We start from the raw sequence: 18790 nt of genomic DNA, 5'->3' as shown, positions 1-18790 counted from the left end.
CAGCCACCAGTTCCTTTAGCACTCTTGGATGCAATTCGTCCGGCCCCATGGACTTGTGCACGTCCAGCTTTTCTAAATAGTCCCTAACCACCTCTTTCTCCACAGAGGGCTGGCCATCTCTTCCCCATGTTGTGATGCCCAGCGCAGCAGTCTGGGAGCTGACCTTGTTCGTGAAGACAGAGGCAAAAAAAGCATTGAGTACATTAGCTTTTTCCACATCCTCTGTCACTAGGTTGCCTCCCTCATTCATTAAGGGGCCCACACTTTCCTTGGCTTTCTTCTTGTTGCCAACATACCTGAAGAAACCCTTCTTCTTACTTTTAACATCTCTCGCTAGCTACAGCTCCAGGTGTGATTTGGCCCTCCTAATTTCATTCCTACATGCCCGAGCAATATTTTTATACTCCTCCCTGGTCATATGTCCAACCTTCCACTTCTTGTAAGCTTCTTTTTTATGCTTAAGATCTGCTAGGATTTCACCGTTAAGCCAAGCTGGTCGCCTGGCATATTTACTATTCTTTCGACACATAGGGATGGTTTCTCCCTGTAACCTCAACAGGGATTCCTTGAAATACAGCCAGCTCTCCTGGACTCCTTTCCCCTTCATGTTAGTCCCCCAGGAGATCCTACCCATCCGTTCCCTGAGGGAGTCGAAGTCTGCTTTCTTGAAGTCCAGGGTCCGTATCCTGCTGCTTACCTTTCTTCCCTGTGTCAGGATCCTGAACTCAACCAACTCATGGTCACTGCCTCCCAGATTCCCATCCACTTTTGCTTCCCCTACTAATTCTTTCCGGTTTGTGAGCAGCAGGTCAAGAAAAGCGCCCCCCCTAGTTGGCTCCTCTAGCACTTGCACCAGGAAATTGTCCCCTACGCTTTCCAAAAACTTCCTGGATTGTCTATGCACCGCTGTACTGCTCTCCCAGCAGATATCAGGAAAATTAAAGTCACCCATGAGAACCAGGGCGTGTGATCTAGTAGCTTCCGTGAGCTGCCGGAAGAAAGCCTCATCTACCTCATCCCCCTGGTCCGGTGGTCTATAGCAGACTCCCACCACTACATCACTCCTGTTGCTCACACTTCTAAACTTAATCCAGAGACACTCAGGTTTTTCTGCAGTTTCGTACCAGAACTCTGAGCAGTCATACTGCTCCCTTACATACAGTGCAACTCCCCCACCTTTTCTGCCCTGCCTGTCCTTCCTGAACAGTTTATAACCATCCATGACAGTACTCCAGTCATGTGAGTTATCCCACCAAGTCTCTGTTATTCCAATCACGTCATAATTCCTTGACGTCACCAGGAAGGAAGGGACTTATTAAGTCCCTTAATAAGGTAGGAAGAGACTTATTAAGGTCAGTCAGCGGAAGTTGTGAGACTTGCACTCTGAGGCGCCTGGCTGCCAGCCCAGGCCCCTTTCCCTAGGCCAAAGAGCATTTTGATGTGAAATGAAGCAGCAGCAGCAACAGGAAGATCCACCAGCTCCCTGCCTTGACCCCAAACCAACCAGTGTCCCCCGCACTGGACTAGCCACACTTCCCCTACAACTGTTCCCGAATCTCCCAGCACAATAAGGGCCATCTGTCTGAAGTCAGGGAGACAGAAGGAAGAAGCTGTGAGTTGCACCAGAATTTGGTGGCCACTCCCTGAAGGGAGGATAGCAAGATCTGTGACCCCCAAGTGACTTGCTGGGTATGTGAGAGAGGGGAGGTGGTGAGAGGACACAGGTGTCTCCTTCTGGGGCTCAGTTTTGGTGTTGGCAGCCTGGCATTCTCTTAAGCAAATGGCAACAAGCTGTGCCATGCACCATGGGAGAGAGAGGGGATGGTGCATGGTGTGTGTGGGGTGGCTCCCTTGGGGGAGCTCTCTAGGGAGTTGGAGTGTGGGGGATGTTCCCTATGGGGTTGAGGTGTATGTGTGATAGTTCCCTGTGGAGTCAGTGTTTCGGGGGGGTTCTATGTGGGGTTGATGTGGGGAAGGGGCTTCCTGTGGGGTTGGTGTGTGTGAGAGGTTCTGGGTATGGTTGCTGTGTGTGTGTGTGTGTGTAGGGGGGCTCCCTGTGGGGTTGGTGTGTGTGGGGGGGCTCCATGTGGGGTTGGGTGTGTGGGGGGGCTCCATGTGGGGTGGGGTGTGTTTGGGGGGGGTTCCCTGTGGGGTGGGGTGTGTTTGGGGAGGGGGGTTCCCTGTGGGGTTGGTGTGTGTGTGTGGGGGAGATATTCCCTGTGGGGTTGGTGTGTGTGTGTAGGGGGGCTTCCTGTGGGGTTGGTGTGTGTGTGGGGGGGGAGATGTTCCCTGCGGGGTTGGTGTGTGTGTGGGGGGGCTCCATGTGGGGTGGGGTGGGGGGTTCCCTGTGGGGTCGGTGTGTGTGTGGGGGTGGGGGGGAGATGTTCCCTGTGGGGTTGGTGTATGTGGGGGGGCTCCAAGGACAAGTGCAGAGTCCTGCACTTAGGACAGAAGAATCCCATGCACCGCTACAGACTAGGGACCGAATGGCTCGGCAGCAGTTCTGCAGAAAAGGACCTAGGGGAAAAGGACAGTGGATGAGAAGCTGGATAGGAGTCAACAGTGTGCCCTTGTTGCCAAGAAGGCCAATGACATTTTGGGATGTATAAGTAGGGGCATTGCCAGCAGATCGAGGGACGTGATTGTTCCCCTCTATTCGACGTTGGTGAGGCCTCATCTGGAGTACTGTGTCCAGTTTTGGGCCCCACACTACAAGAAGTATGTGAATAAATTGGAGAGAGTCCAGTGAAGGGCAGAAAAATGATTAGGGGTCTGGAACACATGACTTATGAGAAGAGGCTGAGGGAACTGGGATTGTTTAGTCTGCGGAAGAGAAGAATGAGGGGGGATTTGATAGCTGCTTTCAGCTATCTGAAAGGGGGTTCCAAAGGGGATGGATCTAGACTGTTCTCAGTGATAGCAGATGACAGAACAAGGAGTAATGGTCTCAAGTTGCAGTGGGGGAGATTTAGGTTGGATATTAGGAAAAACTTTTTCACTAGGAGGGTGGTGAAGCACTGGAATGCGTTGCCTAGGGAGGTGGTAGAATCTCCTTCCTTAGAAGTTTTTAAGGTCTGGCTTGACAAAGCCCTGACTGGGATGATTTAGTTGGGGATTGATCCTGCTTTGAGCAGGGGGTTGGACTAGATGACCTCCTGAGGTCCCTTCCAACCCTGATATTCTATGATTCCATGATTCCATGTGAGGTGGTGTGTGTATGTGGGGGGTTCCCTGTGTGGTCGGTGTGTGTGGGGGGCGGGGGAGACTCCATGTGGGGTGGGGTGTGTGGGGGGTTCCTTGTGGGGTCAGTGTATGTGGGGGCTCCCTGTTGGTGTGGGGGAGCTCCTTGTGAGTTTGGGGGAGGGGTTGAGGACTCCCTGTGGGCCAGTCTCCCACCTTGACCCCTGTCCCTTCCCAGGTGAACGGAGTGGCCCTGCACCGTGCAGAGCACCACGTGGCAGTGGAGGCGCTGCGTGGCTCAGGCAGCTCCGTCTCCATGATGGTTCTTCGGGAGCGGATGGTGGAGCCTGAGAACGCCATCACGGTTACACCGCTGCGCCCCGAGGATGATTACAGCCCACGAGAGCCACGGGGCGGCCTTCGTTTTCCAGAGCGACCTGAGGGGGCACCACCCACGGACAGATTCTCCACCTGCCTCATGCGCAATGAGAAGGGGCTGGGCTTCAGTATTGCTGGGGGCAAGGGCTCCACGCCCTACCGGGCAGGTGACACGGTGAGCCGGCAGGGGGGCCTTCGGGAGAGCACTGCCTGATGTCTGTGCAGGCTGGGGTCTCCCTGCACTCCTGGGGGAGGGGAGCTCAGCCCCAGGGTCTGTGTACAGGGCAGGTGGGTACAGAGGGAGGGGGAGGTGTCTCCCTGCACTCCTAGGCGAGGGGAGCTCAGCCTCCATGTCACAGGGCAGGTGGGCACGGAGGGAGGGGAGCTCAGCCCCAGATCTCTGCAGGCCAGGGGACAGGTGGTGTTTCCCTGCACTTCTATGGGGGTGTCATTAGCTCTGTGCCAGGCAGAGGAGCTCAGGCGGGCAGGGGTGGGGCTTTCAGTGGTTGCCAGTGACATTCAGTCCTGGCTCCCTCTCCTCTCGGCTTGTGTATTCTGAGCTCCTGCTGAGTCAGGCTTTCCTGGAGCCAGAGGCTCCACACACGGTTTGGGGGACTGAGGAGTCCAAGGGTGAGGTGTGGAGGGGCGAGGGTCAGAAGGGGGATGGGGAGTGAGGGTGTGGAGTGCTAGAGAGGGGCAGGGGGCTTTGGGCCCAGGTGGGAGGGTTTGGGACTCTGCCAGCTGCTGGAAAGGGGTCTGGATGTGGAGGTGCTCCAGTGATGGGGTTGGGGCTGCTCTGACCCCTGGGGCTCTATTTTAGGGGATCTTTATCTCGCGGATCGCAGAGGGTGGTGCGGCCCATCGGGACGGGACGCTGCACGTTGGAGACCGGGTCATCTCGGTGAGTGCTTGGGGCAGCCATGGGAGGGAGGTGTGGTGCTGGTGAGTCTCGCCGGAAGCCTGTCGTTTACTGTTTCTGTTCATAGGAGTTAGGAAAGCAGATCCCACTGTCCCTCCTCAGCCCCTCCTCCAGGGGTCTGTCTCCTTGTCACTTGACCTCTGGGCTCCTTTCCCAGCTCCTAGGGCCCTAGGGAGACCAGCAGCTCCTGCTCCTGCTGTCCCAGCTTTGACTGGCTCTTGGCAAGGCTGGTGCCCACCCTTCCACAGTGAACACTCGAACCACAAAACCTTGGTGAGTCCCTCCAGCAGCGCTGGCTGCACTGGGGAGTTGCGGACCCCTGGTGCTTCACTGGGTAGGTGGGGGGCTGCTCCCCCATTGGGCTCTGCAAGGCAACACTGTGTGGGGTTGGGCAAGTCTTCCCCTTAGGGCCCTGTGGGTGCTGCCCAGGGGACCAGTGACTCCTGCCAGTGTTGGTGGCAGTTGTTCCCTCCAGAAAGCCAGGGGGTCAGTGTAGGCTGTAGACGGAGAGGGGAGGGTTGTCAAGCTGAGAGTGGGGCCCAGGGGGACTTGGTGGAACCCTTTTTCCTGGTCTCTGATTTGAAGCTTTGGTTCCCAGTTCCTGCTGCTTCTTGTGCCAGTGACACGGATCCCACCTCTGCCTCTAACCTTATACCTCTCTGCTAATCTGTGTCACTTGCACTCCTTCCCGCCCCCTTTCCCTGAGCTCGCATGCTGCCTCTGAGTGAATGGAAGCTCCTGCATCCTGGTGCTGGTGGTGGGTTTCTAGTCCGGCTGCTGTGGTAAGAGCAAGAGTTACCACAGAGCTGGTGCGGGTAAGCACTGATACAGCCTTGTCAGTGCTGGCTTCTGTCTGCTCTATCCCTGGGCCTGGGGTCTGCGCTGTTTTCCCTTTCTCCTGAAAACCCTTTGGAGCACTGGGCTGGGCCTGGCACCCTTTTTCCTCACAAGGGGCTCAGGTGGCCTAGCATCTCTCCCTCTGTTCCTCCCTCCGTCCCTCCCTCCCTGCTCCTCTTCTTCTAGGCCTTCCAAAATTGAGCCATGGCTTGGACAGCAGCTGATCCCTGGGAGCTGCCTAGACTAGCTAGAGCCCTGTGGGGTATCTCTGCATGCCGTGGTGGGAGGATTGTATAACTGTAGCCACATGGCACCCAAGGCCAGATCCACATGGTACCGGTTGGCACCCTCTGCAGCGGGGTCAGAAAGACTCTCGAGCTGTTTGTCAGAGTGCAGTCTGCCTTCTCAGGGTGGGAAGATGAGGCCATTTCAGCGCTCCTCAGTGTCAGCAGTGTAGGTAGGCTGCCCCCTCAGACCGTTCTCTGCATGGATCAGGGCTTGTAGGAAGGGTATTTGGTTTCAGTGAACGCATAGGTCTTGCTGTCATCAATCATCTGAGTGTTCTTGGTCAGCGGCTGTCAACAGGGATATGTATACCCCTGTGGGTACACAGAGGTCTTCAAAGGGGTACATCAGCTCATCTAGATATTTGCCTAGTTTTACAACAGGTGACATAAAAAGCAGTAACGAAGTCAGTACCAAACTCAAATTTCATACAGACAATGGCTTGTTTTACTGCTCTATCGACTATACACTGAAATGTAAGTGTGATATTTATATTCTAGTTGTTTTATTTTATAACTGATATGGTAAAAATGAGAAAGTCAGTCATTGTTCAGTACTAGTGTGCCGGGACACTTTTGTATGCTTATGTTTGGTTCTGTAAGCAAGTAGATTTTAAGTGAGGTGAAACTTGGGGTCGGCAAGACAAATGAGACTCTGGCAAGGGGCGCGGTCGCCTGGAAAGGTGGAGAGCCGCTACTCTGGGTGACACAGTGCGTGCGGTGTCATTGCTTGTATAGAGAAAGGACCCCCTCTTCCTCCACTGGCACATCCCTGCTCGCGTGAGCCTATTGCCCATGCTTGAGCGTGCAGAGTAACAAGAGACTGTAGTGCTGAGCCTCAGAGTCCAGCACTTGGGGCCCTGGGGATGAGTGCAGTATCCATCCATAGACAGAGATCCTTTCCTCTTTCAGCCTGACCCCCGCTTTCCTAGTCTGGGCGTTGCACAGAGCTCCCTGCCTTTAGCAATGGCTTTTGCAGGCCATGGCCTCTCCAGCAGCTGTGTGTCTCCTGACAAGAGCTGCCACTATGCCTTTTACCCTGCTGCGGTGCAGGGTGGCTGTGTTGCTGCTAGGATGATATCTCCCCACGGGAGCATCCAGTCGCCCTGTGGGCTGGGATTCGATCCCCACCTGCTAAGTGTCTTTAGACCCCTGGCATTCCTACTTCCTGACTGTTCTGTGGAGCTCTGTGATTTGGAGCCCGTGCAGAATGCCCAGGAGCCAGTGCCCCATGGTTCAGCTAGGTTGGCCCTGTGGGACTGCTGTGACTGTTTGAGTGGATGTTTCTAATTCTTCCTTGAAAGTTTGATGACATGCTCTCAGCCTCCAAAATATGAGAATCCAGGTCAAAACGCAGCACCTTGGCCAGCGAGAGGCCCCATGTTAATCTGTTTCTTACAAAGATTTCAACTGGGCAGCACCTGCCTGTCCTTACTGGGCTGGTTTTCAGTAGGTGACAGTCTTGGGCATGCACAAGTGCGAGTTTGTGACCGTCTGCAGGGTCTGAATGAGGCAGTTGGGCAGATTTGGCATGCTGCGGGCAGGAGACAGGCAGGCTGCCTCTGAGTGCTGCAGGCAGGCAGATGCCAGTACACGGCTCTGTGAGAAAGAGCAAGCACCCAGCACCCATGGTGCCAGCTGGGGGTATCCGTTCTTAGGCCTTAGCTCCCACCAGTCCTAAAGGGCCTATATTTTCCTGAGAAAAGAAATACAGCGCAGCTTCCTACTCTCATCCCTGTCCTCAAAACCTCCTTTGCACCCTTCTTCTGCGGGAGGCTTCCCATGCCCTCTGCTGGGGGGACTTTGAGTATGTGGATTGAGGGACCCAACCAAGGTCTTTTTCCAAACCTAACACCCCAAAAACATGCCTGTGGTTGGCTACTAACCCTCCAGTCCTCACTCCTGTTCTGACCAGTCTTTCTCCTTCGTTGTGAATAATATCCCTGACCGATGGCTGTGTGTGTTAGAAGGAAACCAGAACCCTCTTGGAGCTGGAGGAGACAGGCCAGAGGAGATGGAATGAAGGGCAGAAGGCATATAGGAGTGGGAACAGAGGGCAGGGACCCTAGGTGGTGGTGGGTGGTACAGGATTGGGGACACAAGGCAGGGAGTGGGGGTGGGGGTGAACTGAGGAGGTACAGGATTGGGGATGGAGGGCAGGGAGCCCAGGAGGGGAAGGTACCAGACTGGGGACACAGGGCAGGGCCTGGGGCAGAGAGGGGTCCCTGGATTTTGGGGATGGAGGCATAGGGCAGTCAGTTAGCAGCAACGGAATTGGGGATGGGGCAGATGGTAGCGAACTAGGTGGAAGTGAGAGGGCAGTGGCAGCTCTGTGCTTACACAGAGATGGAGATTGGGCTCCGGTCACTGGGAGATATAGCAGGGAGTCCATAGCCTCCCTGTGACACGGGACCATGTAGCCAGCTGCTTGCACAGAGGGCAGCTGGTAGCTCTCCCTTTCCCTGGGCACTGGGCAGCCTCGCCTGCTCTTACCGGCCCTGCTCTGTCTGGCCATGACAGGGCTGAGCTGAGGTTACAGAGGAAAACTTGCTCTGTGGGTGAGCACAGCACCCTGAGCTGCAGCCTGGGTCCAGAATGAAGAACAGTGCTCAGCGGGCCAAGGGCCGTTCACAAAGCCAGACCTCAGTCCAGGGAGCCTGTGCGGCTGCCGCAGATGTCCCCGATGCAGCTGGTGGGTCGTGGCCCCTGGGAGCTAGTGGCTGGGTTTATTCCCCACCCTGCACCCCGCCAGAGCCTCTTGCTTTGTATGTGTTTGGGGTGGGTTCTCTCCCCATCCCTGGTAGTTAGTATAATCGGAAGGGTCTGCACCGAGAAGGCCCTCCTGGACTGCTCACTGTGAGGGCAGAGGGAGAGTCCCTCCCATCCATGTCTGTGCTGTGGTCAGGAGGAGAGCCCTGCACTTCCAGTGTTCCTCTTGATTGGGCTGGAAAATGGCTCCGGGAAGGAGGTGATGGGGTAGGTAATGGAGATGGGAGCCAGGGATGTCAGGAGGTGCCTCACCTCAGGCTTCTTTGGTATAAGCTCCTGTGGCTTGTGGGGGTGTAAAGTTTGCTCTCTGGAGTGGGTAGTGCCAGGTCTGGTGAGGATGAGGCTGGTTGTGAGCAGTGTCACCGGGATCCACATGTCCCACTGAGGCCTACTGGGAGGATGCTGCAGGCCCAGTCTGTGCATGGCTGGCTCTGGCTCAGAGCTCCTTTCTGGTGCAGAGCTGCGAATTAGCTGTAACATTTCCATCCGGCCCTTTGGAGCCCAGGCCCTGCTTGTCCGAGACATTACAAGTCTCTGGCTTGTTTCAGAGCAGAGTTGTTGCCCTTTTGGTTCCCCAGGGCCCCTTGACAGGCTTTGCTCTGACAGACTGGAGGAAACATGGTGTTATTACACCTAGGAGGGCAGTACCCAGTGGTGATGAAGGGCCACCATGAGCCATCCTGAGGGATGGGAAATGAGGCACCCCATGAGGACCAACTCATCTCCCACTCTGCTCGCTGTGAGAGGCAGAGGCTCATCACTACACCCAGGGTGGCCTGGCATGTTTGGGCTCTGCCCTGGGGGAATGGTAGGACCAGTGGGTGCTTCAGAACTACTGTGTCCACAAGTATAATAACTGAAGAGTTTATTGCTTGAGCAATAATTTTCCTTCTGAATGTGGCAGTCTCCAGTCAGGAAGCGTCTCTCCAGCCTCTTCCCACACTCGGATCTTCCTGGCCCTCATTACTGTAGTGCGGCCCCTTGAGCCTGGCAATTGTGATCTTGCAGGAAAGCTGGGGTGTGGAAGTCTGTGCAGAGTCAGTGCAGGGTGAGGTGCAGTTTCCTGGGTACTTATTAAACAGGAGCAGAGTTGTGGGGATGGCTAGCTTGTGTGATGGGACTCCAGGAAGCTGGGTCTTGGTGCTTAGCCAGTGTGCTCTCCTGATACATTGCTGAGGCACTGGCTGCTACTCTGGGCTCTGCCTTGTAAAGTGGTGGGAGGGGGCATTGATGGGCAGCTAGATGGCTGGCTAGAAGAGGGGTTATGGCCCAGTGGGATATTGGCAGCTACTCAGGGCTCAGCCATCTAGGGAAGGGTAGTGTTGGTGAGGCACATGGTGGTTTGGCTCCGGACGGGGGGGACAGGCTGCTGGACAGATCTCCCAGAGGGATGGTGTCCCATGTGACCCTCAGCAAGGTGCCTGGCAGGGCAGGGTGTACTGGGGTGATGTGCTGACACTGGGTTTGCGGGTCGTTCTAGATCAATGGGGTAGACATGACAGAAGCCAGGCATGATCAGGCAGTAGCGCTGCTTACCGCATCCTCCCCCACCATCGCGCTGCTGGTAGAGAGAGAGGGTGCACAGCAGCTCAGCGAGGGAGACTCACCAGTGGTACAGCGAGTGCGCACGCACTCCCCACCACCACCTCCCAGCCATGGGGAGAGCACACCCGAGGAGACGCCTCTGCTACAAAGGAACCATCTGCCCAAATGCCTGGAGGATCAGTACCCCATCGAGGTAAGGTTGGCTGTTGGGATTTGGGGCTTTGATTGGCCCGGTGCTCTGTTAATTGGACAGGATTGGGGTTCCAAGCTGTCCCTCAAAGGACTGGCCACCATGTAGTTGGGCTGTTGGGAAGGGGCTGGGTCTCCCACGTGTTGAGAACCTCCTTCACGCTCATTCCCAAGCAGAATCTCTGTCTGGGGGGAGTTTTCTAGGTACAGTTGCTGCTTGGTATTCCTTGTCCTCTCCCTGGCCTGTATGCTCTTTGTTCCCTGCAGGAGATCTGTCTGGTCAAAGCTGGGGGGCCCCTGGGGCTCAGCATTGTTGGAGGCAGTGACCATTCAAGCCACCCGTTTGGGATTCATGAACCAGGTGTCTTTATCTCAAAGGTACGGACCCATGTGGGCAGCCCAGGCTGGGCATGTCTGAGGGAATGTGGCCATTGGGGATGGAGTCTCTAGAACAAGGGGACTGAAGGATGGAAATGCCTCAACAAAGCTTGGGGGTGGGGAAGGAGGCAGGGGATGGAACCGACTTGTTTTGAGGCATAAGGGTTTGTGTGTGGAAACTTTTGATTCCCTTAGCTGCTTCTCCATGGAGGTGTCACAAGACCTTCGATCAGCGGGGCAGTGGGAGGAGTCTGTGGGGAGGGTGTCACGGGGTGGTTAGGAGCTCAGGGGGCAGTGGCAGGAGTCTGTGGGGAGTGTGTCACGGGATGGTTAGGAGCTCAGGGGCAGTGGCAGGAGTCTGTGGGGAGGGTGTCATGGGGTGTTTAGCAGCTCAGGGGCAGTGGCAGGAGTCTTTGGGAGGATGTCACAGGGGTGTTTAGCAGCTCAGGGGGCACTGGGAGGAGTCTGTGGGGAGGGTGTCACGGGGTGGTTAGGGGCTCAGGGGGCACTGGGAGGAGTCTGTGGGGAGGGTGTCACGTGGTGGTTAGGAGCTCAGGGGGCAGTGGCAGGAGTCTGTGGGGAGTGTGTCACGGGGTGTTTAGCAGCTCGGGCAGTGGCAGGAGTCTGTGGGGAGGGTGTCACGGGGTGTTTAGCAGCTCAGGGGCAGTGGCAGGAGTCTGAGGGGAGGGTTGGAAGATCAGGAGGGCAGTGGGAGGAGTCCATTGGGGTTTCTTAGGGAAGCTCTGCCACTCATCTCCCTGCTGGATAGGGTCTGCTCAGGGTGTGTATGGCTACATCAGCAGCTCTGCTAGGAGATGGATATCTGCTCCCATCAGAGTCCCTTTCCAGCCTTAACACCAGTGGCTCTCTGCAGGTCATTCCCCATGGGCTGGCATCCCGCAGTGGCCTGCGAGTAGGGGACAGGATCCTGGAGGTGAATACTATTGACCTGCGCCATGCTACCCACCAGGAGGCTGTGAACGCCCTGCTGTCCAGTACACAGGAGCTGAGCATGTTGGTGCGACGAGATCCTCCGCCACCTGGCATGCAGGTAGGTTCTGCGAGGGGAGAGGAGCCTAAGTGGGAGCAGCAGCCCTGGTCTGGGCACAGCCTGGCAGCTCTATTGACAAAAGCACTTGTAGGAAAATTCATGGACACTGCCCTGGGATCTCCCGCTTAGGAAATGCAGTAAGTGAAGTGGGGAAACCTGAGCAGGAGCAGATCTCCCTTGTATTCAGGTTAAATGGCCCTGCTCCTCAGGGGAGACGGTTTGAGTGGGGCTCCTGTCCTTGCTCCCCAGGTGGCTCAGTCCTCAGGCAGGCAGTCCCTGCTCTATCTGAGCTTAGATGGAAGGCTGGATCAGAGGTGCAGCTCTGCACCTTGATGAAGTTTCCCCTCTCTCCTGGTAGCAGGAGCCAGTCTCAGATGAGCAGGCAGGTACCCAGCATGGGACTAGCAGGGGTTCATCATTATACTCAGCAGTCACTGTGGCTGGAGGCTGGATCGGGTTCACCCCTCTTAGACCCTGAACTGGGAGCAGAATATAGGAAAGGAGAGCCAAAGCAAACCCATCAGGCCAAAGAAGGTGGAAGCCACAGAGCTGGCCCTTTCCTGGCTATTCTGTGCATGGTCTGCTACCAGCACCAACACTCCCCTCCACCCCCAATCAGAGTCTGTCAGCCACATTTCTAGCCCAAACTAAATCAAATTAGAGACAGAGACCTTTTTGTGTCCACAGGAAATCTGCATTGAGAAGGCTCCTGGAGAAAAGCTGGGCATCAGCATTCGGGGGGGAGCGAAAGGCCACGCTGGGAACCCCTTTGACCCCACCGATGAGGGCATTTTCATCTCCAAGGTACCAGACTCAGGGTGCCCTTCACAGAGCAGGGGCTGCTAGGCAGGAAGCAGAAAGGAATTCCTGTGGGAAATCAGCCCTCCTCCCAGTTCCCATGTGGTCTCCCTGTTTGATCTCACTTCTCCCCATGTAAACATGCATGCACATTCCTTCCCGCTAGACCCCACACAGTGTGCTTAAGTTCCCCGCAAGTCCCCACCTCCCATGGAATGTCTGTGCTCATTCACTTTTCTTACCAGTCACTCTCCCTGCTCTGACGGATGGCATGTGAGTGCTCTCCCCCCTCCCCTGAGGAATTGTGCAAACATTTTCCTGCTCTCCCCATGAGGAATGGCATGTGAATCATCTTCTTTTCAAAAAGAAAAGGAGTACTTGTGGCACCTTAGAGACTAACAAATTTATTTGAGCATAAACTTTCGTGAGCTACAGCTCACTTCATCGGATGCATGCAGTGGAAAATACAGTAGGGAGATTTATGTACACAGAGAACATGAAACAATGGGTGTTACCATACACACTGTGTCAAGAGTGATCAGATAAGGTGAGCTATTACCGGTGGGGGGGGGGGGGGGAACAGTGAGGAATAGTGCGGAGGGAGGGAGGGAGGGAGGGAGGGGAATAAACTTGGGGAAATAGTTTTACTTTGTGTAATGACACATCCACTCCCAGTCTTTATTCAAGCCTAAGTTAATTGTATCCAGTTTGTAAATTAATTCCAATTCAGCAGTCTCTTTGGAGTCTGTTTTTGAAGGTTTTTTGTTGAAGAATTGCCACTTTTAGGTCTGGTTTCAGAGTAGCAGCCGTGTTAGTCTGTATTCGCAAAAAGAAAAGGAGTACTTGTGGCACCTTAGAGACTAACACATTTATTTGAGCATAAGCTTTCGTGAGCTACAGCTCACTTCATCGGATGCATTCAGTGGAAAATACAGTGAGGAGATTTATATACACACAGAACATGAAAAAAGGGGTGTTTATCATGCACACTGTAAGGAGAGTGATCACTAAAGATGAGCTATTACCAGCAGGAGTGTAGGGGGGGAGAAAACCTTTTGTAGTGATAATCAAGGTGGGCCATTTCCAGCAGTTAACAAGAATGTCTGAGGAACAGTGGGGCGGGGGAATAAACAAGGGGAAATAGTTTTACTTTGTGTAATGACTCAACCACTCCCAGTCTCAATTCAAGCCTAAGTTAATTGTATCCAATTTGCAAATTAATTCCAATTCAGCAGTCTCTCCTTGGAGTCTGTTTTTCGAGTGACCAAAGAGACTGAAGTGTTCTCTGACTGGTTTTTGAATGTTATAATTCTTGACGTCTGGTTTGTGTCCATTTATTCTTTTACGTAGAGACTGTCCAGTTTAGCCAATGTACATGGCAAAGGGGCATTGCTGGCATATGATGGCATATATCACATTGGTAGATGTGCAGGTGAACGAGCCTCTGATAGTGTGGCTGATGTGATTAGGTCCTATGATGGTGTCCCCTGAATAGATATGTGGGCACAGTTGGCAACGGGCTTTGTTGCAAGAATAGGTTCCTGGGTTAATAGTTCTGGTGTGTGGTTGCTGGTGAGTATTTGCTTCAGGTTGGGGGGCTGTCTGTAAGCAAGGACTGGCCTGTCCCCCAGATCTGTGAGAGTGATGGGTCATCCTTCAGGATAGGTTGTAGATCCTTGATGATGCATTTGGAGAGGTTTTAGTTGGGGGCTGAAGGTGATGGCTAGTGGCGTTCTGTTATTTTCTTTGTTGGGCCTGTCCTGTAATAGGTGACTTCTGGGAAGTCTTCTGGCTCTGTCAACCTGTTTCTTCACTTCAGCAGGTGGGTATTGTAGTTGTAAGAACGCTTGATAGAGATCTTGTAGGTGTAGAGATCTTGTCTCTGTCTGAGGGGTTGGAGCAAATGCAGTTGTATCTTAGAGCTTGGCTGTAGACAATGGATTGTGTGGTGTGGTCTGGATGAAAGCTGGAGGCATGTAGGTAGGCATAGCGGTCAGTAGGTTTCCGACATAGGGTGGTGTTTATGTGACCATCGCTCATTATCCAGGAGGTGGATCTCTTGTGTGGACTGGTCCAGGCTGAGGTTGATGGTGGGATGGAAATTGTTGAAATCATGGTGGAATTCCTCAAGGGCATCTTTTCCATGGGTCCAGATGATGAAGATGTCATCAATATAGCGCAAGTAGAGTAGGGGGATTAGGGGACAAGAGCTGAGGAAGTGTTGTTCTAAGTCAGCCATAAAAATGTTGGCATACTGTGGAGCCCTGCGGATACCCATAGCAGTGCCGCTCATTTGAAGGTATACATTGTCCCCAAATGTGAAATAGTTATGGGTGAGGACAAAGTCACAAAGTTCAGCCACCAGGTTTGCCATGACATTATCGGAGATACTGTTCCTTACGGTTTGTAGTCCATCTTTGTGTGGAACGTTGGTGTAGAGGGCTTCTACATCCATAGTGGCTAGGATGGTGTTTTCAGGAAGATCACCAATGGATTGTAGTTTCCTCAGGAAGTCAGTGGTGTCTCTAAGATAGCTGGGAGTGCTGGTTGCGTAGGGCCTGAGGAGGGAGTCTACATAGCCAGACAATCCTGCTGTCAGGGTGCCAATGCCTAAGATGATGGGGCGCCCAGGATTTCCAGGTTTATGAATCATAGAATCATAGAATATCAGGGTTGGAAGGGACCCCAGAAGGTCATCTAGTCCAACCCCCTGCTCGAAGCAGGACCAATTCCCAGTTAGAATCATAGAATCATAGAATATCAGGGTTGGAAGGGACCCCAGAAGGTCATCTAGTCCAACCCCCTGCTCAAAGCAGGACCAATTCCCAGTTAAATCATCCCAGCCAGGGCTTTGTCAAGCCTGACCTTAAAAACCTCTAAGGAAGGAGATTCTACCACCTCCCTAGGTAACGCATTCCAGTGTTTCACCACCCTCTTAGTGAAAAAGTTTTTCCTAATATCCAATCTAAACCTCCCCTACTGCAACTTGAGACCATTACTCCTCGTTCTGTCATCTGCTACCATTGAGAACAGTCTAGAGCCATCCTCTTTGGAACCCCCTTTCAGGTAGTTGAAAGCAGCTATCAAATCCCCCCTCATTCTTCTCTTCTGCAGGCTAAACAATCCCAGCTCCCTCAGCCTCTCCTCATAACTCATGTGTTCCAGTCCCCTAATCATTTGTGTTGCCCTTCGCTGGACTCTCTCCAATTTATCCACATCCTTCTTGAAGTGTGGGGCCCAAAACTGGACACAGTACTCCAGATGAGGCCTCACCAATGTGGAATAGAGGGGAACGATCACGTCCCTCGATCTGCTCGCTATGCCCCTACTTATACATCCCAAAATGCCATTGGCCTTCTTGGCAACAAGGGCACACTGCTGACTCATATCCAGCTTCTCGTCCACTGTCACCCCTAGGTCCTTTTCCGCAGAACTGCTGCCTAGCCATTCGGTCCCTAGTCTGTAGCTGTGCATTGGGTTCTTCCGTCCTAAGTGCAGGACCCTGCACTTATCCTTATTGAACCTCATCAGATTTCTTTTGGCCCAATCCTCCAATTGGTCTAGGTCCCTCTGTATCCTATCCCTCCCCTCCAGCGTATCTACCACTCCTCCCAGTTTAGTATCATCCGCAAATTTGCTGAGAGTGCAATCCACACCATCCTCCAGATCATTTATGAAGATATTGAACAAAAGCGGCCCCAGGACCGACCCTTGGGGCACTCCACTTGATACCGGCTGCCAACTAGACATGGAGCCATTGATCACTACCCGTTGAGCCCGACAATCTAGCCAGCTTTCTACCCACCTTATAGTGCATTCATCCAGCCCATACTTCCTTAACTTGCTGACAAGAATACTGTGGGAGACCGTGTCAAAAGCTTTGCTAAAGTCAAGAAACAATACATCCACTGCTTTCCCTTCATCCACAGAACCAGTAATCTCATCATAAAAGGCGATTAGATTAGTCAGGCATGACCTTCCCTTGGTGAATCCATGCTGGCTGTTCCTGATCACTTTCCTCTCATGCAAGTGCTTCAGGATTGATTCTTTGAGGACCTGCTCCATGATTTTTCCAGGGACTGAGGTGAGGCTGACTGGCCTGTAGTTCTCAGGATCCTCCTTCTTCCCTTTTTTAAAGATTGGCACTACATTAGCCTTTTTCCAGTCATCCGGGACTTCCCCGGTTCGCCACGAGTTTTCAAAGATAATGGCCAATGGCTCTGCAATCACAGCCGCCAATTCCTTCAGCACTCTCGGATGCAACTCATCCGGCCCCATGGACTTGTGCACGTCCAGCTTTTCGAAATAGTCCCTAACCACCTCTATCTCCACAGAGGGCTGGCCATCTCTTCCGCATTTTGTGATGCCCAGCGCAGCAGTCTGGGAGCTGACCTTGTTAGTGAAAACAGAGGCAAAAAAAGCATTGAGTACATTAGCTTTTTCCACATCCTCTGTCACTAGGTTGCCTCCCTCATTCAGTAAGGGGCCCACACATTCCTTGGCTTTCTTCTTGTTGCCAACATACCTGAAGAAACCCTTCTTGTTACTCTTGACATCTCTGGCTAGCTGCAGCTCCAGGTGCGATTTGGCCCTCCTGATAGCATTCCTACATGCCCGAGCAATATTTTTATACTCTTCCCTGGTCATATGTCCAACCTTCCACTTCTTGTAAGCTTCTTGTAAGCTATGTTTAAGATCCGCTAGGATTTCACCATTAAGCCAAGCTGGTCGCCTGCCATATTTACTATTCTTTCGACTCATTGGGATGGTTTGTCCCTGTAACCTCAACAGGGATTCCTTGAAATACAGCCAGCTCTCCTGGACTCCTTTCCCCTTCAAGTTAGTCCCCCAGGGGATCCTGGCCATCCGTTCCCTGAGGGAGTCGAAGTCTGCTTTCCTGAAGTCCAGGGTCCGTATCCTGCTGCTTACCTTTCTTCCCTGCATCAGGATCCTGAACTCAACCAACTCATGGTCACTGCCTCCCAGATTCCCATCCACTTTTGCTTCCCCCACTAATTCTACCCGGTTTGTGAGCAGCAGGTCAAGAAAAGCGCCCCCCTAATTGGCTCCTCTAGCACTTGCACCAGGAAATTGTCCCCTACGCTTTCCAAAAACTTCCTGGATTGTCTATGCACCGCTGTATTGCTCTCCCAGCAGATATCAGGAAAATTAAAGTCACCCATGAGAATCAGGGCATGCGATCTAGTAGCTTCCGTGAGCTGCCGGAAGAAAGCCTCATCTACCTCATCCCCCTGGTCCGGTGGTCTATAGCAGACTCCCACCACTACATCACTCTTGTTGCTCACACTTCTAAACTTAATCCAGAGACACTCAGGTTTTTCTGCAGTTTCGTACCGGAGCTCTGAGCAGTCATACTGCTCCCTTACATACACTGCTACTCCCCCACCTTTTCTGCCCTGCCTGTCCTTCCTGAACAGTTTATAACCATCCATGACAGTACTCCAGTCATGTGAGTTATCCCACCAAGTCTCTGTTATTCCAATCACGTCATAGTTCCTTGACATCACCAGGACCTCCAGTTCTCCCTGCTTGTTTCCAAGGCTTTGTGCATTTGCATATAAGCACTTGAGATAACCTGTTGATCGCCCCTCATTCCCAGTATGAGGCAGGAGCCCTCCCCTCACAGACATTCCTGCCTGTGCTTCCTCCCGGTATCCCGCTTTCCCACTTACCTCAGGGCTTTGGTCTCCTTCCCCCGGTGAACCTAGTTTAAAGCCCTCCTCACTAGGTTAGCCAGCCTGCTGGCAAAGATGCTCTTCCCTCTCTTCGTAAGATGGAGCCCGTCTCTGCCCAGCACTCCTCCTTCATGGAACACCATCCCATGGTCAAAGAAACCAAAGCCTTCTCTCCGACACCACCTGCGTAGCCATTCGTTGACTTCCACGATTCGACACTCCCTACCTAGGCCTTTTCCTTCCACGGGGAGGATGGACGAGAACACCACTTGCGCCTCCAACTCCTTTATCCTTCTTCCTAGAGCCACATAGTCCGCAGTGATCCGCTCAAGGTCATTCTTAGCAGTATCATTGGTGCCCACGTGGAGAAGCAGGAAGGGGTAGCGATCCGAGGGCTTGATGAGTCTCGGCAGTCTCTCCGTCACATCGCGAATCTTAGCCCCTGGCAAGCAGCAGACTTCTCGGTTTTCCCGGTCAGGGCGGCAGATAGATGACTCAGTCCCCCGGAGGAGAGAGTCCCCGACCACCACCACCCGCCTTCTCCTCTTGGGAGTGGTGGTCGTGGAACCCCCAACCTCAGGACATCGCATCTCATGCCTTCCAACCAGCGGCTCTTATGGATCTTGGGTAGCAGATAGAATACCCCAGGTCGGGGTTCCGGGGGTGTGTCTGTGCGGATTTGTTCTTGTGCTTTTTCAGGGAGTTTCTTGAGCAGATGGTGTAGTTTCTTTTGATAACCCTCAGTGGGATCAGAGGGTAATGGCTT

At 53.4% G+C, this 18790-nt stretch overlaps 1 protein-coding gene across 32 annotated transcripts in view; it reads left to right on the top strand.

The window, feature by feature from the left end:
• SCRIB (scribble planar cell polarity protein) overlaps positions 1-18790 on the top strand; it is a 238659-nt gene that overhangs the window by 84739 nt on the left and 135130 nt on the right. For all 32 annotated transcript variants that reach the window (XR_012157045.1, XM_073329722.1, XM_073329726.1 and 29 more), the window contains 6 exons: positions 3419-3733; positions 4379-4459; positions 9848-10105; positions 10369-10479; positions 11354-11530; positions 12218-12334. Coding sequence is in view for 31 of the 32 variants with exons in the window: in XM_073329722.1 (XP_073185823.1) it covers positions 3419-3733; positions 4379-4459; positions 9848-10105; positions 10369-10479; positions 11354-11530; positions 12218-12334 (1059 nt within the window). In the remaining variant the exon portion in view is untranslated. The remainder of the gene's footprint in view (positions 1-3418; positions 3734-4378; positions 4460-9847; positions 10106-10368; positions 10480-11353; positions 11531-12217; positions 12335-18790) is intronic.

This window comes from Lepidochelys kempii, chromosome 2, assembly GCF_965140265.1.
Source record: "Lepidochelys kempii isolate rLepKem1 chromosome 2, rLepKem1.hap2, whole genome shotgun sequence".
NCBI classification, from domain to species: Eukaryota; Metazoa; Chordata; order Testudines; family Cheloniidae; genus Lepidochelys; species Lepidochelys kempii.
Note: the sequence above shows the minus strand (reverse complement) of the source record. Positions and strands in the feature narration are given on the sequence as shown.